We start from the raw sequence: 23033 nt of genomic DNA on the forward strand, positions 1-23033 counted from the left end.
CAGCTCCGTGTCCCTCCTCTGGACACTCTCCAACAGCTTTGGATCCTCCTGATCTTGTGGTGCCCCAAGTGCCCCCAGCACTGGAGGTGAGGCTGTCCCAGTGCAGAGCAGAGTGGGACAATCCCTCCCTGGGCCTGGTGGCCCTTTGGGCTGCCAGGACTCACTGGTGACTCAGATCCAACTTGCCACCAACCAGGACCCCCAGGTCCCTTCCCAGGGCGCTGCTCTCCAGCCTCTCATTCCCAGTCTGTCCCTGCACCCAGGGCTGCCCCATCCCAGGGCAGGATCTGACACTTGCCCTTGTTAAGCTTCACATGGTTGGGGATTGCCCAGTGTCCCTTCACCTTCCCACACATATCCAGGAGACCCCTGGTTCAGCCCAAGGTCTCTGGTGAAGGCAGAGGTTTCTGCATGGAGTTTGGAGCACCCTGGGATGGAGGAAGGTGTCTGTGCCCATGACAGGGGATGGAACTGGATGAACTTTAGGGTCCCTTCCAACCCAAACTATTTTGTGATTCCGTGATTCCCCACTCCAGTCACACATGGAAGCAGCAGTGTGTTATCAGATGGGAGACCTGGCTGCTGCTGTCCAGCCAAGCTCTGCTTTAGGAGTAATCAGGACCTGCCTGATGCCACAACCTGCTTTGTCCCCTTGGCTGGTGCTGTGGCAGATCGAGCTCTTAAGCTCTTTTAGAAATTAGGTCATTTAGGAGATCCATCCTCTGACATTTTGACCTTTGTTTACTTAACATTTAAGCCTCTGAAAGGAAATGGCAGCAGCACCCGGAGCCTCCGGCTGTCACTGGACAGAGGGAGGGGGAGGCTGCACCGTGCCAGGACATTCCCATCAGGAATGGGAGTCTGGGGCTTGGGGGTTGTAGTGGGAGAATCCACTCTAAAATTTTTGGGTTGAGTTCAAGACCTCCATGGTGAGGCTGCAAAATGAGCAGCCTCCTCTCTCTTCCCATCTGGCACAGGGTGCCCAGAGCAGCTGTGGCTGCCCCTGGATCCCTGGCAGTGCCCAAGGCCAGGCTGGACAGGGCTTGGAGCAGCCTGGGACAGTGGAAGGTGTCCCTGCCATGGCAGGGGCTGGGATGAGATGATCTTTATGATCCTTTCCAACCCAAACCACACTGGCATTGTCTGGTCTCTGGGTCCGGTACTTCAGGCAGGATGGTTTGAGGCATTTTGCTTCCACTCCTCTTCATCTGCTCCCCAAAAACCTCTTTGTGGTGTGAAAAGGTCCTGCCAGCCCCAGCGTTGCCTGTGTGCATTAACCTGCATCTTAGTGGCTTCAGGGCTGGCTTTAGGCTAAGCAGATTGGCAAAATCCTGCCCCTCCCAATTTTGCTCACTAAGCCAGACCAGAGGCAGGATGTGATCTGTGGTTCCCTTTTTTGGAAGGGTTTGGGGATGGGGGCTGGTGGAGTGCCTGTTCCCCACAAGAAGGGTGTCTGGTTTTGTTTTAGGGTAATGGAGAGAATCCCAAAGGATGCAGTTGTGCCTCCAGCTGCTCCAGGAACAGCACAGAACCATTCCCTCCCTCCCTTCCTTGTGTCCTTTGCTGTCCTGGCACCCCTGGGTGCTGCTGCCTGGGCCACTCTGTGCCCAGGGCAGTGACCATGAGGCAGGAGAGTGCCAGGATATTTCAGAGAAGGAACATCCCACCAGGGGTCTGGGCTCCTTTATTTTCAGCTGAGAGTGTGCAGGTTGAGGTGGTTGTGAGAGAAACCTTCACTGATCCTGAGTACCAGGACAAAGGGGAATGGCTCCCACTGCCAGAGGGCAGGGCTGGATGGGATATTGGGAAGGAATTGTTGGCTGGGAGGGTGGGCAGGCCCTGGCACAGGGTGCCCAGAGCAGCTGGGGCTGCCCCTGGATCCCTGGCAGTGCCCAAGGCCAGGCTGGATGGGACTCAGAGCAGCCTGGGATGGTGGAAAGGTGTCCCTGCCATGGCAGGGTGTGGCACTGGATGGGATTTAAGGTCCTTTCCAACCCAGATCCTTCTGGGATTCTGTAATGGTCACAGGGGCATGCGGCACTGCTGGCACAGGGCTGTTCCCACACAGATACCCAGCTGGCAGCAATGCTCTGGCTGTGGGGAACCACAGTTCACTTGGGAAGTTGAACCTCCCCCAGGAGAGGGGAAGAAGGTGCTCAGTGCCCTGTGTGGAGCAGGAGCTCAGCTCTCATGTGCTGGGATTGCATTTCCTGTTGTCTGGAAAGCACACCCGGAGTCTGGTCACTTGTCCTGGCCCTTGATCTGCTCTGCCCTGCCTCTGCCCAGTCCAGCTGGCCGGGTCTCCGGTGTCTGCAGGGAGCTTTTGGCTCAGGGCTGACACTGCCAGTTTCCATGGCCACAAGCACTTCCCTGTGCCTCTGCAGCTCCAGGCTTTTGGTGTTTATGGACCTGCTCTCCATGAACTTAAAGCAACTCCTGCTTTAATACGAGCTTTTCAGGCTGTCCCTTCATGGGAGGGCAGGGCAAGCTGCCTCGCAGGAACAGGACTTGTCCCTTAGCAGGATCCAGGTGCCTGGAGGCAAAAAAGCCCCCCTCCACTTCCCTCTTATCCCAAACCTTGTCTTTTTTCTTCTCCTTCTGCAGGGAAGAGCAGTGAAAGAGCCTCATACTCCACGTTTGGAAGAGACACAGGGATGCCAGGACTAAACCAGGTAATGAATGATAAAATGCAGTGAGATTTTCTGCTTCATTTACTGGCTCCCAAGAGTGAGTCTGATAATGAAAACCAGCGTGGATTTACATCTCATCTCCGTGCAGGGGGTCCTGGGAAGCCTCTGCTCTGCTCTAAAACCTCTGTGGAATGTTGGGGGCTCATACTGGTGTGGGCTGCTGGCTCAGAAGAGTTGCCAGAGGTTAGAAATTGTTGGTAGTAGCAGCCTCTTCCTTCCCAATCTTCTTCAGCCTCACTCATTGTGTTATTGCTACTCCTGGTTTGTATTTGATCAGCCGTGACCAAGCCACGCTGCCTTGCTGGGGAGTTCCAGGGAGTCAGATCAAAGCAACACCTTTCCCTGTGCCAGGTTGGCCATGGGCAAGGGAGCATTCCAGGAGGTTCCTTCCCCCTCCACTGCCTGCCCTGGGCTTTCCATCTCCCTCTTCAGCAGCATCTCCCAGTTCCCTGGCCAGTGTCCTGTGTCCCAGTTTTGGGGAAGGAGGGTCTCTGAGCTGGTTTCTGTGCTGCTGCAGCATCATTTGAGTGACTGTCAGGTGGAGCTGTGGTTTCATGGTGGGGCTGTTGATGCAGGACCTGCAGCAGGAGCTCTCTGTGGAGCATCAGGACATGGAGCTGCTGGAGCCAGTCCAGAGGAGGCCATGGAGCTGCTCCAAGGGCTGGAGCCCCTCTGCTCTGGAGCCAGGCTGGGAGAGCTGGGGGTGCTCACCTGGAGAAGAGAAGGCTCCAGGGAGAACTCAGAGCCCCTTGCAGGGCCTAAAGGGGCTCCAGGAGAGCTGGAGAGGGACTGGGGACAAGGCCTGGAGGGACAGGACACAGGGAATGGCTCCCACTGCCAGAGGGCAGGGCTGGATGGGATATTGGGAAGGAATTGTTGGCTGGGAGGGTGGGCAGGCCCTGGCACAGGGTGCCCAGAGCAGCTTTGGCTGCCCCTGGATCCCTGGCAGTGTCCAAGGCCAGGTTAGATGGGCTTGGAACACCCTGGGGTAGTGGGAGGTGTCCCTGCCATGGCAGGGGGTGGGATTGGATGAGCTTTAAGGTCTCTCCCAACCCAAATCCTTCTGGGACTCCATGATCTCCACAATCCTGGATGGGATCTGGCACAGCAGAGCCACCTCCTTCAGACACATCCCAGCCCCGTTGGGTCACCCCACATGAACCCTGCAGCAGGAGCTGCTGGGGGGAACAACTTTGCTTCCTGTGGGGAATACCACAGGCGCCAATCCGAGCCTGGAATGCAGGGGAGCAGCCCTGAGATAACCTTCCCTGCTGCCACCAGCATCCAGAAATAGTTTCTTGGGAAGGAGCGAGCACCTCCCTTTGATGTGTGGCTCCAAGTGCCCCCTCAGTGCCCAGCATGGCCCTGGGGAAACTGTCCCAGCACTGGAGCCAAGGGAGGAGCTTTTGGCCGGAGAGCTTTTATTTTATCCATGTACACACACACATATTACATGTTTTAATTTTACACAAATTTGTCATAATTTCCTCCTCTCTGAAGTGAGGATGTTTCCTTTGCTGGAGCAGCTGTGCTGGCTGTGCCAGAGTGGATTTCATTTACCACTGAAGCTGCTCAAAGAAAACTGGGCCCAGTGCCAAGTGTTGCTTTTGGATGTGATGGTTTTGCTGGGCTTTTGTGGAGGAGGGGGAATATAAGGTAACAGAAATGGGGGGGCAAATGGCCGGGAGAGGCCCCGGGAGAGGCGGGCACAGGGCTTGGGATCGGGTGGCAAATCCCACTTGATGTGGAGAGGAGACAAAACCCCCTTGTGGGGGGTGGGGGAGGCCAATGGAGCCTCTGTGGCCCCCAGAGCAGTTGTTGCTTCTGGCTCCAGTTTGGGGGAGTAAGGGGGGTTGACCCTTTTTTTTGTTTGTTTTTCAAAAGATGAAAAATTGTCTGGTGGAGATGCCCTGAATGTGGATCAGGTTCTTCCCCAGAAATGCCCTGCTCTGGAGCAGAGCTGGCAAAGCATTTCCCCCTTGTTTAACCCTGAACCATCTCCTGGGGCATCCCCAGGGGGAGGAAACAGGAAGAAAACCCCTTTCTCTGGGAAATTGCTTCAAAATCCCAGTGCATCTCCTGCCTGCAGGAGGAGCAGGGCAGCAGCTCCCGGGATCCCTCCGGGTGCTTTCCTTGGCTGTGCGCGGAGCGGGTCCGGAGCAGAGGAAACCTGAGCAGTGGAACAGATTGCAGGAATGTCACCAGCTGTGAACACACGAGCTCTTCTTTCCCTCCATGACCCCTTTCTGGAGGAGACAGAGTTTGAAAGCAAAGGTTTTTCTTTCCAGTTTCTCAAAAGCCTGAAATCCTCCTTTATTTCCATGTGTTGCCCTCGGAAGATGGGTCAGAGCTGAGCTTTTGGGATTTAAGGGCCCTTTGCCAGCCCTGTGCAGTTCCATGTAAATTTACTGAACTTCCTCCCGAGGTGAGAGGGGCAGTGCTGGAGGAGAGGCTCCGTCCCAGGAGGAGCACCCTGGGCTCCGGCTCCCCCAGCCCCGTGCTGCTTCCCAGCGTGCCCAAGGTCAGCTGGGATAAACATGAGGGAGGAGTTTCCTGGCTTTGGAAAGAGGGATTTGGCTTTTCCCTGATAAAACTCAGGAGAAAACCACTGTGAGCATTGGGTCAATACCACTCCAGGGTATTGGCCACAACGTGGGCTGGTGACATGGGGCTCATCCTGTCTTCCTGGACATCAAGGTGAGCGTGCAACCACTGGGGTCCTACCATGGCACCTGCACTGTGACTGTGGGACCACGATGCCCCCCACCATGGCACCTGCTGGTTTGCATCCCTGGTTTGCAGAGGTTCTTTGCTGAGATCCAGCAGGAAAGCACAAGCTGAAAGCCCCTTTTGTTCCTCCACACCTATTCCCCCACCTCCACCCCCATATTTACAGATTTGCTTTCCCTCCTGGCCCCTTGGCTTGTGTTTATTTTTCCCCTCAGCTGAATTGGTTTGAAGGTGGCTCAAAGCAGCTCTGTTCTCTCCCAGCAAGTCATTTTCCAGTGTAATTCCATGGAAGGGCTTTTCTCTCTCCTTGTTTGCAGCCTGGTTTCCTGCCCAGCGAGATGGGAATCGCCAGCCCGAGCACGCTTTCCCCCACTGGGGGCAAAGGGGGGTCTCAGTATTTTTCTTACCCCAACAATCCTCGCAGGAGAGGTGCTGAGAGCAGCATAGGTGAGTGCCTGCGTGTTCCCCGGGTGCCACCACGCCAGCTAGGCAGGTGCCCTAGTCAGATCTGCCTTTGGGAATGAGGACATTGATGCTGGGAATGAGGGACTGATGTTGCCATGTGTGCCCCTGGCATGAATTTGGCAGTTGTTCTTTTTTGGGAGGGAATGCATATAAAGATATATATATATATATATATCTTCTATATGTATATAGAGAGAGAGATCTAACCTCAAAGAAGGGGTGCTCAGAGTCGGGTACAATTTCCCTCTTTCTGGAAAATACCAGATTAGCTGAAAGCAGCAAATGGCTTGAGGTTCTTGTAAAAACACCTCACTGCACATCGCTTGTCCTTCCTGTGAAACCTTGGGCTGCCATGGAGCCGTTTGTGTGGCTGGTGGCCCTCCTGGAGCTGCAGCAGGCAGGGCTGGCAGGAGCAGGGTGTAGGAGGCAATGGCAGGTCTGGGTGCTGTGCCTGGGACACAGGCAATGTTTGCTCCAGGAGCTCTCCCTGCCCGCTCCGCTGTTCCCAAGCAGGGCTTGCCTGTGTCTGGATCGACCTGGGAATAAGCTTTTACCAAAGCCTGGGGTCAGGTGTGAGTTTAACTTCGGAGGGAAGACAAGCTCCAGTTCCCCAGAATTTGTGTTTCTCGTCACAGTTCCCCCTACACCCTCCAGAGCCGCTTTCCTGCTGCTATTTTGGGCTTTCCCCAACAAATGAAACCAGAAGTGACCCAGTGATGGGTGCATTTTTCAGTACTTTTCAGAAAAAGGCACCTACTCTGGTGCTGCCACTTCAGCCTGGAAAATAATTCCCTAGCATTCTGTGGGATGAATTTTTGCTCTGGAGGTACATCCCAGCAAAGTCCCTGGCTTGGCAAGTAGCTGTGTTAGCACCCTGCGCCCCCCAGCCAGGGCTTTCCTTAATTATGAAAAATAATAAAAAGTAATGATGAAAAATAATAAAAATAATTATGGGAAAATAGTTATAAAAATAATAATTATGAAAAATAGAATTTTAAAAAAATTTAGCCATTGCTTCCCCATGAGCCACTTCTGGATGTTTCCCCACCACCTCCGTGAGCCATCCCCTTCCCCCAGGACACTGTGCCCCTCCAGAGCTGGAACTGGACGGATGGGCTGGGGTCTGTCCCTGGGAAGCACATCCCTGCCTCCTGCAGCAGTGAAGCTTTCCCAAGTCTATCCCTGTGTAGGAAGCAAATGAAAATACAGCCCAGCCCTGCAAGCATTCCATTTCTGCATCCTCTCTCCACAAACCCAATTCTAGTTGAAAGTGTTTCCAAAGAAACAACCCCAATGAGGGGTTGTAACATTAAACATTCTTATATTTATGGGCTCGGTCTCTCCCAGCAAGCTCTTGCTGTCCTGGGATCTCCGTGTGGGTGTGAAACATGTCCCCAAAGGGCGCAGACAAGATTTGGAGAGGCTCATCCTTGGACATTTCCACTGTTGATACTTCCTTGGCCACGGGACGTTTGGAATCTCAGCCCTGTCTATAGCTGCAGTTTCCAACCCCAGAGATTTTGGCTGCAGCTCGTTTCCCCTCCCTCTAACCCCCTTGAACACTCAGATCCTCTCTTCTCTGATCCAGATGGACAGCCCAAAAAGGTTCGGAAGGTGCCTCCTGGACTCCCCTCCTCGGTAAGTGGCAGCAGCGTGTTCCCCATCCCTGCTCCCCGTGCCCCGAGCAGCGCGGCTGGGGAAGGGATTTCCCGTGTGGGGAGTGGGGAGCGGAGGGAGAGCTCCCCGGGAAGGAGCAGAGCCGTGGCCCGCAGCCTGGGCCGTGTCTGGCGCTATGTGGCGGGTGAAAGGCGAGCCCTGGGCTCGGGTTTCCCTGCAGGAGTGAGGTGCAGTTGCGCCGGGGGCCGGCAGCTGAGCCCGCTCCAGGTGTGCGCTGCCTCAGAGGAAAGCTGAGCTACCCCTGCTCCCGCGGCTGTTCCAGGGGAATAAACTGAACAATGTCTTTGTGGCTGGAAGTAATGGGATCTCCAGGAAAGCTAATTGGAGCGGGCTGGAGGGTTCCTGCAGGAACACGGGAGCTGTCTGGCGGCAAGAGCTGCATTCCTGGCTGGAATGTTTGCGTGCTTGGAGGGGGTCGGCTCTGTCCCATCGGGCTCTGTCCCCAGACCGGGGCTGTGCTGGAGATGTGCCCTCACTCTCTGCCACAGCCGGTGTGACACTCCCCCATTTCCCAGGGAACACCCCCATCCACGGGGAAATCCGTGCTGTGGCATTCCCTGACTGCTGCTGCGGAGCTGTGACCTCCAGCACAGGCTCTGCCTTTGGGCACCCTGAGGTGCTGGCTTTGCAGGATAGAGGAGGGGGGACACTGAGGCCTTGCCAGGTTAGGCTCACAGACCTGGGGGTGTTGGAGGGTCCTTGTGGATCTACATGAGGCAGAAACCAGCTCCAAGAGTCTGTGCTTTTACAGGGAAAACCTGCTTGAGTCACAATCTGTGTTGCTGCCTTGAGCTTCTGTGTGAAATTTTGGGCTTTAAATATATATACATGAGGGGTAAACATCACCCCTGACAAATGGCCTTTATTGGCCTCGAATTTCAAAGTGCTGGGGCTTGTCCCTTCCTGCTAGCAGAGCCCTGGAGGGCCCTGATTCCCACAGGAAGAGCTGCTTGGCATTTGCCACAGCTCAGCCCCTTCCCTCTGTCTGAGTGACACCTGCACTCCAGCCTTTCATAGGATCATGGAATGCTTTGGGTTGGAAAGGACCTCAAAGCTCATCCAGCCCCACCCCTGCCATAGCCAGGGACACCTTCCACCATCCCAGGCTGCTCCAAGCCCCGTCCAGCCTGGCCTTGGGCACTCCCAGGGATCCAGGGACAGCCACAGCGGCTCTGGGCACCCTGTGCCAGGGTCTCCCCCACCTTCACAGGGAGGAATTTTTTCTCAACATCCAACCTAAATCTCGCTCTCTACCCTGGCTGTTGCCTCAGCTTCCCCTTTATGCCAAAGCTCCAATTTTCAGAGGACAGGCTGGTTCTGCCCCTTTTCCTCACCCTCCTTGTGCTGGGAGCTTCAGGTTTCTTTTTGAGCTTCCACACCTGGGGAGACAGATCCGTGCCTAGGCGGCAGGAGAAGTGTGAAGCAGGAGTGGCCTCAAAGGCAGCAGATCAAAGGCTCTTTCTTGTCTGACTTGCCCATGCAGGAGCCCGCCCCATGTTATCACTGGACCCCGTGCAAAATAAATAGGTTAATCAGCATCTGATTAAAATGAAGTGCTTTAATCTGTAATTCCCGAGCTGCTTTGAAACCTCACTGAGGTCAGCGGCTGCAGGAGTTGAGGGTGGGTGGGTGAACAGGGAGTGATGCCAAAGACACCGAGAGGCACTGGCACCGTGAGGGGCTTCAGGGGGTGTGAGCAGCAATGCCAGGCAGGGACAGGCACAGAGGAACCTGTGCTGGGAACCCAGGGCCTTTGGGCTCAGTGCTTTTGTCCCAAAGAGGCCACAGGAGGCTCCAAGGGCTGGAGCCCCTCTGCTCTGGAGCCAGGCTGGGAGAGCTGGGGGTGCTCACCTGGAGAAGAGAAGGCTCCAGGGAGAGCTCAGAGCCCCTTGCAGGGCCTAAAGGGGCTCCAGTGGCAGAGGGCAGGGCTGGATGGGATATTGGGAAGGAATTGCTGGCTGTGAGGGTGGGCAGGCCCTGGCACAGGGTGCCCAGAGCAGCTGTGGCTGCCCCTGGATCCCTGGCAGTGCCCAAGGCCAGGCTGGACGGGGCTTGGAGCAGCCTGGGATGGTGGAAGGTGTCCCTGCCATGGCAGGGGTGGAATGAGATGGGCTTTGAGGTTCCTCTGAACCCAGACCATTCCAGGATTCCATGCAGTAGGTGCTGGGTTGGGGCTGCCCTCAGGGCACGGAGCCCCTTGGAGTCTCCCTGCAGCTCTGGAACTCCTGGCCTGTCTGGGCACAGGATCCAGGGCTGGATATGGCCCCACATCAGCTCTGGTGCCACAGGAACCCGGGGAGGGATTTTGTGCAAGTTGGTTCCTGCTGGATTTTGTTGCCACAGTCAGTTCAGTGCCTGGGAGCTGTTTCAGGCTGTACATTCCCAGTCTGGTCACTGCTCTGTTTAGCCTCAGTCTGCCCAAAGTCCCACCCCAGCTCCTGCATTTAAGCAAGAAAAACAAGGAGGGAAAAACAGCCCAAGACCACAAAGCTCTGCGAATCCCAGCACTGGGCCTTTTCGAGCGGCTCTCGCCGTGCTGGCAAGTTTTAACCGGAGGAAATGACCTCACCTGGAGGTCCCCGAGGCCGCCGGCGTTGGGCTGGGGCCGCGGGCTGGGGAGCGGGGCCTGGCCCTGATTTACAGCTGCCTGCAGCGCCCAGCCCCGGACACGGCTCCGTGCAGAGCATGGAATTGGCTTTCCACAGCCTCCCCTGTGCTGGGCAGCAAAAGGAAAAATTAGCAGGGGGTCAGGGCCAGGATTGTGGTGAAATTTGGCCCTCCAGGATCCAGCAGGAGGTGTTCCAGGAGTGGTGGAGCAGGGTGGATGCGCAGCAAGGTGAAGTTCCCCCTGCTCTGCCTCCGCCCTGCTTTGCACCCCTGCTCCCTCCATCCCTGCCATTTTATCCCTGTTGTTTTCTCCGTGGGTTTCTGGCTTGGCTGTTGGTGCAGCTGCTGGGCGCCTGGCCCCGAGCCAGCCCCTGCCAGATGGCGCGGGGCTCTCAGACGTGCTGCACTCCATTCCCTGTCCCGGCTCCCGCTATTTAATCAAATTATAGGAAAAGTCAATTTGCTGGATTCCCATTCTGCACTGCCTCCCCCATCCCCCCCCAGCCCACGCGAGGCTCCCTCTGCCCACAGCACCCGGCAGCATCCTGGGGACCAGGGCCTGGAACTCTCTTTTTTGAGCAAGGGACAAAGGGCAGCTGCCAGTGTCTGTCAGGATTTGCCCTTCCCCCTCTCTCTTTTTTTTGTCTTTATTTTACGAGTTCCCTGTAGAATCACAGAGTCATTAGGGTTGGAAAAGCCCTCTAAAGGTCACACAGTCCAACTGTTCCCCAGCACTGCCAAGGCCACTGCTGACCCGTGTCCCCAAGTGCCGCATTCACACGTTGTTTGAACTCTTCCAGGGTGACTCCACTCCTGCCCTGGGCAGTCTGTTCCAATGCTTCCCAACCCTTTCCCTGAAGGAATTTCTCCCAATATCCAACCTAAGCCTCCCCTGGCCCAGCCTGAGGCCGTTCCCTCTCCTCCTGTCCCTGTTCCCTGGCAGCACAGCCCGACCCCCCTGGCTGTCCCCTCCTGGCAGGGACTTGTGCAGAGCCAGAAGGGCCCCCTGAGCCTCCTTTTCTCCAGGCTGAGCCCCTTTCCCAGCTCCCTCAGCCCCTCCTGGTGCTCCTGACCCTTCCCAGCTCTGATGATCCTTGTTGGATTTCTAGGGGGCTTTAGGGTTGTTTTTTCAAACAAATAGAAGCTGGCACAAGCTGTCCAGGGCCATGGTGGAGTCACCATCTTGGAATTGATCAAAAAACATGTGGATGTGGCACTTGAGGACATGGGTTAGCAGTGAACATGGTGGTGCTGCTGCTTTTATGGTTGGACTTGATCTTAAAGTTCTCTTCCAACCTTAAGGATTCTCTGATTGTGTCTTTTATTCCCCACCATCAATTTTGGACGAGGGCTGGAAGGGAGCAGCTGGCTGTGGGGAAAAAGAAACTCAGGCAAGTTTCCTTCCCAGAGAGAACTGTCTGTGCCAGGCAGAGCCCAGCCCCTGCCCCACCTCTGCTTTTGGCTGGATTAAAAAAAAATTATCAGTTTCAGAATGAATCAAAGGGGATGAAAATAAGCTGTGACAAAAGTTCTCACATCATCAGAGTGCTATTTCAGTTTCTTTGAATGCCATTTTGGTTTCTTTGCGTGTTGGGTTTCTGCTTTAAAAAAAGAAAAGTCTGTTTTTGTCCTGGCAGAAGCTGATTTTTGGTCAGGGCTTTCTAGGATGAGTTTGGTTAATTTAGAAGGGAAGGGAAAGCTTTTTCTTCTGCTTAATGTGCTGTTAAATGACAGAGCTGAGCAGTGCTGCTTACCCAAGAGCTATGTGAGGGCTCTCTGAGATTTGTCCCCTCCCCTGTGAAAATGGCTGTGAGGGGCTGCTCAGCCCCCGTGCCTCAGTTTCCCCTCAGCCTTGTTTCCCTGTGGGCTTTGAGCAGGGGCTGTGCTGGGGAGCCTGGCACAGGGCAGGGTTGGCACAGGGGGGTCCCGAGGCCACACGGGTGCCCACTGCCACCACCCAGCCCATCCCCCCAGTGTGGGGTCACTGCAGCAGTGGTGGCTTTTGTGGTTACCCAGAAAAAGTTATAACCATGGAAAACGGAACTGGAACAGAGTCGAAACTTCTGCTGGAGATGGGCAGGTTCTGGGGACCAAGAAAGAAGACAGGAACAGACAGAGAGGAGCCCTGTGTCCTGTTTCCTGTTCCCCGTGCCCTCTCCTCTGCCCCCTCTGCCCTGTGCTCTGTCCTCTGTGCCCTCTGCCCTATCCCCTGTCCCCTGCCCTGCTCCATGTAGGGCTGTGCCCTTTGAGGACTTGGGCTGAGCTGCTCCAGTTCCCCACCCAGATCTGCTGTGAGATGAATCAAAGCAAAGCTCCTGAACTCATCAGATGGTTTGGGTTGGGAGGAACCTTAAAGCTCATCCAGTCCCACCCCTGCCATGGCAGGGACACCTCCCACCATCCCAGGCTGCTCCAAGCCCCGTCCAGCCTGGCCTTGGGCACTGCCAGGGATCCAGGGGCAGCCACAGCTGCTCTGGGCACCCTGTGCCAGGGCCTGCCCACCCTCCCAGCCAACAATTCCTTCCCAATATCCCATCCAGCCCTGCCCTCTGGCACTGGAAGCCATTCCCTGTGTCCTGTCCCTCCAGGCCTTGAAAGGTCAGTTGAGTGAAGCACTTGCTGCTCTGCTGCCTTGGGAGAGGTGGTCAAACACTGCTGAAGTCTGAGGTTTGAAGTTTAAGCTGTGCAGAGTTGGGGGCAGCCACGGTGAGGATGTGGGGCTGTGTACTGACCAAGCCCTTCTCTTTAACCCCTTTGCTGCCCCACAGGTGTATCCATCCAACTCAGGTGATGACTACAGCAGGGATCCAGCTGGATATACTCCCTCGAAACCTCCCAGCACTGTGTATCCTGGAGCCTTTTACATGACAGGTGAATTATTCCCAGCTCTGTGATCCCACAAGAGAGGCAGAGCAGGGGCAGCCTTGCCCATTATGGACCATGGGAGGGATTGCACATCTGCACATTGCTCAGGACAGGAGTGCATGAGACACAATGCAGCCCCAAAATCATCAAATATCCTGAGCTGGGAGGGACCCTCAGGGATCACCCAGTGCAGCCCCTGGCCCTGCCCAGACTCCCCAACAAGCCCACCCTGAGCATCCCTGAGAGCGCTGTCCAAACGCTCCTGGAGCTCTGGCAGCCTTGGGGCCGGGCCCATTCCCTGGGGAGCCTGGGCAGTGCCAGCAGCCTCGGGGGGAAGAACCTTGCCCTGAGATCCACCCCAAGCCCTGGCACAGCTCCAGCCCTTCCTGGGCTCCTGTCCCTGTCCCAGGGAGTTTGTCCAGATTTACTCAGCGAGTGATGCTCAGCACAGGCAGGGCAAGGTGGGGACAGTCACAGCCCCTCAGCCAGGGCGGCTGGGGACTGTCTGCTGCTGTCCCTGCCCCACTCAGCTCTGGGTTCCTTGCAGATGGACTCCATAACTCGCCAGACCTGTGGAGTTCCCCGGGTGCCATGAGCCAGTCCAGTTACGGTGCCATGCTGGGCAGCTCCTCGTCCCCGCTCCCGCAGTCCAGTGGCTTCAATAGTTTACATCAGCATGAACGCATGGTAACGTGTCCCCATGGCTGTGTCACCTCCCTGTTACCTTCTCCCCTGGCTGTGGGCTTGGGCCACAACTGCTGAACCCTACAGCTTTTCCAGGGCCCCTCTCACCCCTCTCCCCCTCCCTCCCAGAACTACCAGCTGCATTCAGGAGAGGTGAATGGTGGACTCCCCTCAGTGTCCGGCTTCTCCTCGGCCTCCACAGCGTACGGAGTGTCCAGTCACACCCCCCCGATCAGCGGCACGGACAACATGATGGGTATGGCCATCACTGCAGTGACCCCTCGCTCCACAGCCAGGCACAGGCTCACCTGGAAAACCAAGGCTTGTACAAACCTGGTGCCTGAGGCATCCAACACACCCAGACACCTTTGGTCCCTGTGTGTCACCTGTGCCTGGAGTCCCTGCCCGGGGAAGAGGCACAGTGAGGTTCTTGCTGCTGGAGCAGCTGGGTGCTGGTCCGGGGGTTTACACCTCGTGGGGTGGGTCTGGGGGAGCCCAGGAGCCCTGGCAGTATCTCCTGGAGGTGCTGTGGATTAGATGAGTTGTGGGATGGATTTGCACCTGTGTGAAGCTGCTGCCCTAGATGCTGAGCGGGAATGTTCGTGCTGGGTTTGGATACCACGTTAACCCCCAAGTGCTTTCATCTCTGACCCTGCTGAACCTGTTACAAAACCTGTTACTGAAATGAGCTCATGCTCCCCAGGAAAGGAGAATCCTGACATAGATTTGTAGAAAAAAACTTGTTTTTCTGTGGAGAAGCAAGTTTGGGATTCATAGAATGAAAGTATCATTAAGGCTGGAAGAGACCTCTGGGATCATCCAGTGCATTGGTGGTTGTTGGGGTTTGAGATGCCCCATGGCAATGGCTGTGCTGCAGCAGAGACGTCTGATTGCTGTTGGTGGCACTACAGCTCCAGCCCAGAGCTTGGAGAGATGTCTCTGAAGCCCCTTGATGGCTTCCAGGGGAAGGTGCTCCATGTCCCAGCTGCTCCGAGCTGGACAAACATTTAATTTTCAAGCATAGTACTAAAAGCAGAAAATTTCCACCCCAAAGCAGGAGAGCCCAAATAAGGTCTTGTAAGGTCCTGTGTCCTGCTGGGGTCTGGGGCCTTGGCAATGGCATCTGTGTCCTCTCTTGGCAGGTAACAGAGGAACCACAGCCGGGAGCTCTGGAGACGCGCTTGGGAAGGCTCTGGCCTCGGTAAGAGTTTGGGATAGTCCTGACCCACTCCTGGTCCTGCTGCTGCAGGAACACTCTACCCAGCAGGGAAGCATGGACACGTTTGGTGAATGGATCCCAAATCCACAGCAGCCTCTGAGGGAAGGTTTTCCCTCTCCCTGTGCTGTCATCTCAGTCCCGGCACCTTTTGTTGGATGGGGAAACTGATGTACGGATGGGGAAACTGAGGCACTGCAGGTTGTGGTGGCCCTGCAGCCCCATTTCCTGCTCTGTGCCCTGCCAGCCTGGTGCTGCTCTGCCAAGACCACCCTACACAGACCTTGTGGCAGGACTTGCAGGTCCTTGCCCTGTGTGTGCTGGTTCAAACTGGAGGGCACTGGTCTCACTGGGTTACCAGAGAGTTGCCTCTGTCCCGTTCCATGATCTTTGCACGGTGCCAGAGGGGTGCTGACAGTGCACCCTGCAACAATTCCTGAGAGCTTCTGCTTCCTCCTTGAGAGGGGACCTCAAGAGCAGAGGCTGCACTCAGGGGTGGTGACAATGACAGAGAGGGAGACCCCGGGGTTAGTGGGGGAACTGGGGGGAACTGGGCTTTGTGCTGTGGGTTTGGGAAGGGAGGTCCCAGCAGGTGGTGGGTGCCACTGGGAGGGGACAGCTAGCTCAGGATGGCACTGCTGACCGTCCCCCTTCTGTCCCTGCAGATTTACTCCCCCGACCACTCTAGCAATAACTTCTCCTCCAACCCCTCCACCCCGGTCGGGTCCCCACAGGGCCTTGCAGGTGAGTAAAGGGTAAGGGGGGGTCGGGTTTGCTTTCGGGAGCTCCCAGGCAGTGAATTTCCCAGATCAGCCCCAAACCCTCAGACCAGGGCTGGCAGCAACCCTGGGAGCTTCTCCTGCCGTTCCTGACCTTGTCCCTGAGCATCCCATATTGGAGAGGCTGTGGCTGGATTGCCCCCACAGGAGAAGTGCAGTGAGAACTGGGAAGCAGCCAAGGGTTAAAGCCCATGTTCAGCACCTGCTGAAAGCCCATTCCTGGTCCCCTCGGGCAGGGCCCCCCCCGCCTGGGGTGCAGCATAACCTGGCCCCGAGGTCACAGCGAGTCACTGAGGCCAGGCACATTTGGACACCTCTCAAGGTGTGAAGGGCTGAGCCAGAGCAGAGCTGGTAGTGTCACACTGTGCCACCTGTCCCTGCAGTGTCACACAGCTGTGTGCTGGCCCATCAGGTGCCAGGCAGTGCCGTGGTGGCCTGTGCACCACCATGGGGGCTTGTGTGGGGCTGTAGTGGCCCATGCACAGCATGTGGTGCCACAGTGGCCCATGCAGTGCTGTGCTGGCCCATGCAGTGCTGTGCTGGCCCATGCAGTGCTGTGCTGGCCCATGCAGTGCTGTGCTGGCCCATGCAGTGCTGTGCTGGCCCATGCAGTGCTGTGCTGGCCCATGCAGTGCTGTGCTGGCCCATGCAGTGCTGTGCTGGCCCATGCAGTGCCATGGTGGCCCATGCAGTGCTGTGCTGGCCCATGCAGTGCTGTGCCGGCCCATGCAGTGCCATGGTGGCCCATGCAGTGCTGTGCTGGCCCATGCAGTGCCGTGCTGGCCCATGCAGTGCTGTGCTGGCCCATGCAGTGCTGTGCCGGCCCATGCAGTGCTGTGCTGGCCCATGCAGTGCTGTGGTGATGCCGCAGTGGCCTGTGCAGTGCTGGGTGGTGCTGGTGTAGCCGGAGAAGTGCTCCAGCAGTGCTGTGTGTGGCTGGTGGCCGATGGCCAGTGTGGTGCCCCAGCTTCCAGCCCCATCTAGTGGCAGCCGTGGCCACAGCCGGTCCCCAACTCTGCGTTTGTCTCCAGGCTCGTCGCAGTGGCCGCGGGCGGGTGGAGCGGGTGCCTTATCTCCCAGCTACGAAGGGAGCCTCCACACTTTGGTGAGTGGCACCAAAAATTCCAGCTTTTCCTTTTCTCTCTCATCCCTCAGGGCTTGGTGGTGAAGGGTTTTTGGGTGTCGCCCTCTCCCCATAACACCTGGAATCAGCTGGTGGGTCAGGGATGGGTATCTGGGGGGCAGCAGCTGAGCAGAGCCGAGTGCTGCATCCCTGACCTGGAGTCCCCCGGCAGCCTGGCACCCTCCCCCTGCCCCCAGCCCGGGCCCAAGGGATTCCTGGCAGGTTTCTGCCTCCCTGCCCTGAGCAGTTCCACTCATGTGACTCGTTGTGCCTTTGGGGAATGGGTTTATTTCTCCCCATCCCTGGGATACAGGTTGCCCTGCAGCACCTGATTCCAGGATTGCCACCAGCCATTCTGTACTGCAGAGCAGCAGGGGGCTGCTGGCTTTATGGGATTGCAGTCATGGAATTGGATTGGAATAACAGAAAGGTTTGGGTTGGAAGGGATCTTAAAGCTCCTACACTTCCACCCCCTGCCATGGGCAGAGATGCCTTCTGCTAGACCAGGGTGCTCCAAGCCCTATCCAACCTTAGACACTTCCAGGGGTGGGGCACTTAACACAGACCTGTCTCTGTCTTGCCCTTCCAGCAAAACAAAATGGAAGACAGGTTGGATGAAGCCATCCACGTGCTGAGGAACCACGCTGTGGGCCAGACCTCTGCCATGCCCAGCAACCACGGGGACATGCACGGGCTGCTGGGCTCAGCACCAGCACACAGTGCCACTGTGGGCAGCCTGGGCCAGGCCTTCCCTGCCTCAGTCATGGCCCTGGGGAACAGGCACCCGAGTTTGGTGAGTGTGGGAGCACTGTGGCAGCTGGCAGGGACATGCTGGGGACATGTGTCGAGTGTGGCATGCCCTGGCATTCAGAGGGACGTTACCTTTGGTGCAATAGCTCAGTGTGATCCAGCTTGGGTCAGGTGCTGGCAGCGTTGCATGGGTGACATGCACAGAAGTCAATTCCCATGTCAAATCCCATTCCAAGGGATAGTTGAGTCATAGAATCCCAGAGTGGTTTGGGTTGGAGAGACCTCAAAGTTCATCTTGTTCCACCTCCTGCCATGGCCAGGGATACCTTCCACTATCCCAGGCTGCTCCAAGCCCCATCCAGCCTGGCCTTGGACACTTCCAGAGATCCAGGAGCAGCCACAGCTGATCTGGGGACACTGAGTCCACCCTTGGCACAAGCTCTGTGTGCCCTTCCCTTGTGTCCCTTCTCAGGGCAGGCAGAGGTGGTGAGAGAGCTGCTCTTGTTCAGTATGATTGGAAATCCCTCAAAACAACTTCATGGCATCCCTGGGACATGCAGGGAGGAGAAGAGGGATTCGGTGGGTACAGGAGTGCCAGGTGTCACCAGGAGTTCCCTGCTCTGAATGGTTTGGGCAGGCACCATGTCCCTCTGTGCATGTGGGGACCACTGGTGTGTGAGGGCTCATTCCAGCTCCAGTGAATGTGATGGACCCAGGGTGCCCTGGGCACGTGGATGCTGGGGTCCCATGCAGGGTCACCCAGGTCCCCCCTTGTCTAGAGGCTGGTGACCACAGCAGCACATTTTTGGCAGAGCTGCTTGCCTGCTGCAGCGAACAGTGACACCTCTCCAGTCTCCAGAGAACCAGTTGTGATCCCTTTCCAGGCCCCCTGGATTCTGCTCGAGCAGGGAATGAGATGTGTCCTCTGTAGGCTGCTGCCAGCTGGGGAGCCAGCAGGGCTGGCTCTGTCCTGTCACTGCCCAGCCTGTGTGGCACAGCCTTGGGGCCATGGGCTCAGAAGGGGCCCTCACTCTTTGCCTCCAGCCCCTTTGGAGACAAGTTCATGTTGCTGGGGTGTCCCTTGCTCTGGTGCCACTGGGGAGGTGGCTGAAACAATGGTCCACAGGACACGTGTCCTCTCTGGTGTGCTGGCTTGCCCCGGCCACAGAGTGGGGGACACAGCAGTGACAGGGGCTCTGGGCTGGGCCCAGCTCCTGCTCAGAGCAGGGAGCTGCAGTGTCCCCACCACAGTCCCAGAGAGCTGGTGCTGGAGCAGGCTGGCTCTTCCCTCCTGCATTCCAGAGCTCCAGGTGTGGGAGTGTGAGGGGAGCACACGGTGGTGCCCGGTCTGTGGAGCCCCAGGGGTGTCCTTGGCTGACTGCTCGGGTCAATGTCCCCATTGCCACTGGCCATGACACACCCCCCTCTAAGGCTCACTCTGCTCCTTGTGCTGCAGGTGGGAGGAGGCCACCCTGAAGATGGGTTGTCCAGCAACCCCAGCTTGCTCCACAACCATGTCACTCTTCCATCACAGCCCAGCTCACTCCCAGACCTCAGCAGGCAGCAGGACACGTACAGTGGTAAGGCAGCTCTGCACAGTGCAGGATGGGGCTCACCTGTGCTGGGGAAGGGTCACCTGTGGGGCTTGGGTCCAGGCCTGTGCAGCAGCAGCCTGGGAGAAGATGTATTTCTCTGCAAGGCTGGTGCTTCCTTGCAGCATTCACAGGGCAGTTTCTACTTGGAGCCTTTTCCAGAGGTTTCACAGTCCCAAAATGGTCTGTCTTGGAAGCTCAAGCTTTAAAGTTTTAAATGGCTTTAAAGCTCATCCCCTTCTACCCCCTGCCATGGGCAGGGACCCCTTCCACCATCCCAGGCTGCTCCAAGCCCCCTCCAGCCTGGTCTTGGGCACTGCCAGGGATCCAGGGGCAGCCACAGCTGCTCTGGGCACCCTGTGCCAGGGCCTGCCCACCCTCCCAGCCAACAATTCCTGCCCAATATCCCATCTAACCCTACATGTTTGACCTGTATTTTCCCGTCCCCCCTGCCGGGTGTGGGTGCACAGTTCACAGTGCTCTGCTGTGTAGGTTGGGCTCCCAAACTGAAGTAAGAGGGAAAACAGGGAGTGTCAGCAGGGCACCCCCATCTTCCCTGAGTGTGGAGCAGCAATGCAGGATGAGTTTGGAGGAGCAGGGACTGGGGACCTCCCAGCCTCCTGTGTGGGTCAGCCCCCTGAAGCTCTGCATGTGGCTCTGCTCTCTCTGCAGGCTTGTCCGGGGGGCTGGGGCGCAGCAGCGTCTCCTCAGGAACGAGCGAAATAAAGAGGGAAGAGAAGGAGGATGAAGAGAACACGTCAGTGGCAGATAACTCAGAAGAGGAGAAGAAGGAGCTGAAACCCTCCCGGAACAGAACAAGGTGCTCTTTGAACAGGTCTCTCCCTTCACTTTCTCTGTTCCCAGGCCAGGGGTGTTTGGGCTGGGGTCCAGCTGCCAGCACCTGCTGAGAATTTGGCTTGGCCCAGCACAGACCCCCCCCCAGCCCCTGCCCACCCTGGAGCCTGGTGTGGTCTCACACAGCCTGGGCTCCTGCTACTGCCTGAGGGTCCCTGCCACCCTCCTGCTCGTTCCTGTCCCTGTGGCCTCAGGGTGTCCTCATGCTCTTAAAGCAGAAGGATGCACCTTATCCCCCACCTGCCTGTGTGGGCACTTGGAGCCACACAGAGAAGGAAAAAGTGCTCAGTCAGACACAGTTTGACCCCTTCCCTGCCTTGACGTGACTCTGCTCTCTCTTTGGGCTCCTGTATCCTCTGTTGCATCCAGCCAGAGGAGTGGCAGTGGCTCAGGTAGAGTTCTTCAGCGTATTGGCTGCTCTGCAGCCTTGCCACCAGCTCGGAGACCTCACCAGGGTGATGGGTGCCCAGAGAGGCAGCACCAGCCCCACTCCTGCCCTGGAGGCAGAGAGCTGCATCTTTCCAAATTCCAGCCAGGGATTCCAGTGTTGGCCTTCACCTTGTCCGGGCCACCCTGCACTCTCCTGGCAACAAGCTCAGGCCTTAATCACATTGTGGTTTCTTTCTTTGCTGTTTAAAAACAAAACAAAACAAAAAAGAGGCAGAAGAAGAGCCTTAACTGCTTCTCTCTGAAGCCCCTGCGTGTCTCTGCATGTGGCACAGGCCAGCAGGTCCTGGCAGGGCACATGGGGGGTCGGCGTCTTGGTGCGTCACCGTGTGTTTCTTGTCTGTGAGTTGACCAGTGCTGAGAGTGCACACGAGGAATGTCCCTGTCTCGTTCTTATTTTAAACCATTAGTCAAGATGAGGATGAGGAGGACGATCTTCTTCCCCCAGAGCAAAAAGCCGAGAGAGAGAGAGAAAGGAGGGTCGCCAATAATGCCCGTGAGCGCCTGCGGGTTCGTGACATCAACGAGGCCTTTAAAGAGCTCGGACGCATGTGCCAACTGCACCTAAACAGCGAAAAACCGCAGACCAAACTGCTAATCCTACACCAGGCCGTATCAGTCATACTGAACCTGGAGCAACAAGTTAGAGGTCAGTGAGGGTCCCGGAGTGGTGATATTTTACGTATCTGATCGGCACGGGGCTGTCTGTCTGTCTGTCTCCTGTGACGTGCTGTGGTGCCTCGCACTGTCTCTCTCCCCTGTGGCCTTGGGGACCAACCCAAGGCTGTCGATGTCCTTTTTATTTTTATTTTTTTTGCCTTTTTTGCATCCATCCCTGCTGTTCTCTCCTTTGTTCCCCGCTGCCACCGCGTGTGCTGCATGCCGGTCCCCGCGGGGACACCTGTGCCATCCTGCTTCCCCACAGCCAGCAGCGCTCAGTGCTCGGCCAGCAAAGTGACAGAAACCCCACTAGAAAATCTCCCAGAGGTGTCCAGCTCTGCCATCTCCAAGGGCTGCTCTGAGCACAGAGCCTGTTCCTGTCCCCTCTGTGTGCCCGATGGGGCTCTGTGCTCCTGTCCCCGCAGCGTGGCACCTGGCAAAGCCCTGGCACCACGGGAGCTGTGCGAGGGCAGCAGGATGCCGTGGGCTGGGCAGCCCTCGCTGCCTGCATCACTGCTGTGTGACACAGGCTGGGAGCACTGTGCATCCTGAGCCTGGAGCTGCCAGCAGGCACCTGCAGGCTCTGCCCCTCACCGGGACACCCTCAGGGCACCCTCGCTCCCCTCCACACACGTGTGCACCCACGGTGTGTGTGCACCCATCCCAGGGAGGGAAGCGAGGGGTGGCTGTCCCTCTCCGAGGACACGGCTGCTTTATCCCTCATCCCACAGTGCATGCTCCCGCTCCTGCTCCGCCTGCAGCGCGGGGTGCCGGGGCAGGATAACCCCTTTCTCTCTGCAGAGCTATCGTAACACGCGTCGGGGGCTGTGCCTGCCTGTGCTCCTCTCTGCTGGCCTTGCTGTGCCTTGATGTTGGAGTCCTTTGTGCTTCTCTTCAGTTTGTAATTTTTTGCCTTTCATAACATGTATATTTTTTCCTGTCTTCTTTTTTAATTTTCCCTTCCTTTTGATTTTTTTTTTTATTTCAAGTTTTTATTTTTTGGTTCTGTTCTTTCCAATCTCCTACAGACATGCCCCAGCCGTGACCTCTCGGTGGTCCCACTCTACCTTGTACTTGCTGCTCACGGATCCCAGGCAGGACCGAGGGTGGGGCAGGGCTTAGGCAGAGTTGGCACCATGTTCACTTTGGTCTCCCACGCTTGTCCCTTTTTAAACCCTTCCTGGAGGCAGCCAGGGAGGTGGCTGAGCCCTGCAGGCTCCCTCAGAGGTTAGTGCAGGCAGGCAGTGTCCCCTCCATGGGTTTGTGCTGCTTTCCAGGGGAGAATCCCACCCTCACACACCTCTGGCAGCACTGCCATGGGTACGGGACCATCAGGTCCCTGTGTGCTAGGCGAGCTGCCAGGATCCTCCCTCTGCTGCAGCAGCTATAGGAAGGGAAAGGAGAGGAGTTTTAGGCTGGTTGGTGACCCCCAGGGGCACAAGGCAGCCAAAACATCCCTTCCTCACACAGTGCAAGTTGCCAGCGGTACGTGCCGGTGGTGGGGACACGGCTCTGTCCTGCCCACGTGTGACATCCAAGCCTTGTCCCTGCTGGGGGAGCCACCAGCCAGGACTGGCCACCATCAAGGACCTGCAGCCACCAGCCTGTGCTGGAGGAAGGATCTGGGATCCTGTGTGGGGCACAGGTGCCAGGATGGCCCTGTCCCCCCGCCTGTCCTGGGCATGCAGAGAGGAGATGGCAGTGCCAGCTGGGGCAGCCAGGAGGGGACAAGGCAGGGACAAGGCAGCGAGAAGAGGGTGCAGCAGGGACAGTGGGCAGCCCTCTGTCCCACACAGGCAGTGCTCGCCTGTGGAGCCCCTGCTCCCCCTTCACATGGCCATGCACTGTCCCAAGGCTCTCCAGGAAGGCTCTGACTCTTTGGCCCCTCTTTGC

The 23033-nt window shown here is 57.1% G+C and overlaps 1 protein-coding gene across 10 annotated transcripts in view; it reads left to right on the forward strand.

Annotated features, from left to right (window-relative positions):
• The window catches only part of TCF3 (transcription factor 3), an 83101-nt gene that overhangs the window by 50852 nt on the left and 9216 nt on the right, over positions 1-23033 (forward strand). For 4 of the 10 annotated variants that reach the window (XM_088067886.1, XM_088067887.1, XM_088067889.1 and 1 more), the window contains 13 exons: positions 2605-2672; positions 5738-5867; positions 7474-7523; positions 12938-13040; positions 13582-13721; positions 13848-13974; positions 14861-14919; positions 15600-15678; positions 16745-16818; positions 17426-17629; positions 19043-19166; positions 19851-20013; positions 20891-21129. In XM_088067886.1, the coding sequence (XP_087924012.1) occupies positions 2605-2672; positions 5738-5867; positions 7474-7523; positions 12938-13040; positions 13582-13721; positions 13848-13974; positions 14861-14919; positions 15600-15678; positions 16745-16818; positions 17426-17629; positions 19043-19166; positions 19851-20013; positions 20891-21129 (1560 nt within the window). The remainder of the gene's footprint in view (positions 1-2604; positions 2673-5737; positions 5868-7473; positions 7524-12937; positions 13041-13581; positions 13722-13847; positions 13975-14860; positions 14920-15599; positions 15679-16744; positions 16819-17425; positions 17630-19042; positions 19167-19850; positions 20014-20890; positions 21130-23033) is intronic. The other 6 variants (XM_014260083.2, XM_014260084.2, XM_088067893.1 and 3 more) reach the window with 3 other exon arrangements.

Source organism: Pseudopodoces humilis, chromosome 28 (genome assembly GCF_049639895.1).
Source record: "Pseudopodoces humilis isolate 2021_Gansu_Grassland_sample_001 chromosome 28, ASM4963989v1, whole genome shotgun sequence".
NCBI classification, from domain to species: domain Eukaryota; kingdom Metazoa; phylum Chordata; class Aves; order Passeriformes; family Paridae; genus Pseudopodoces; species Pseudopodoces humilis.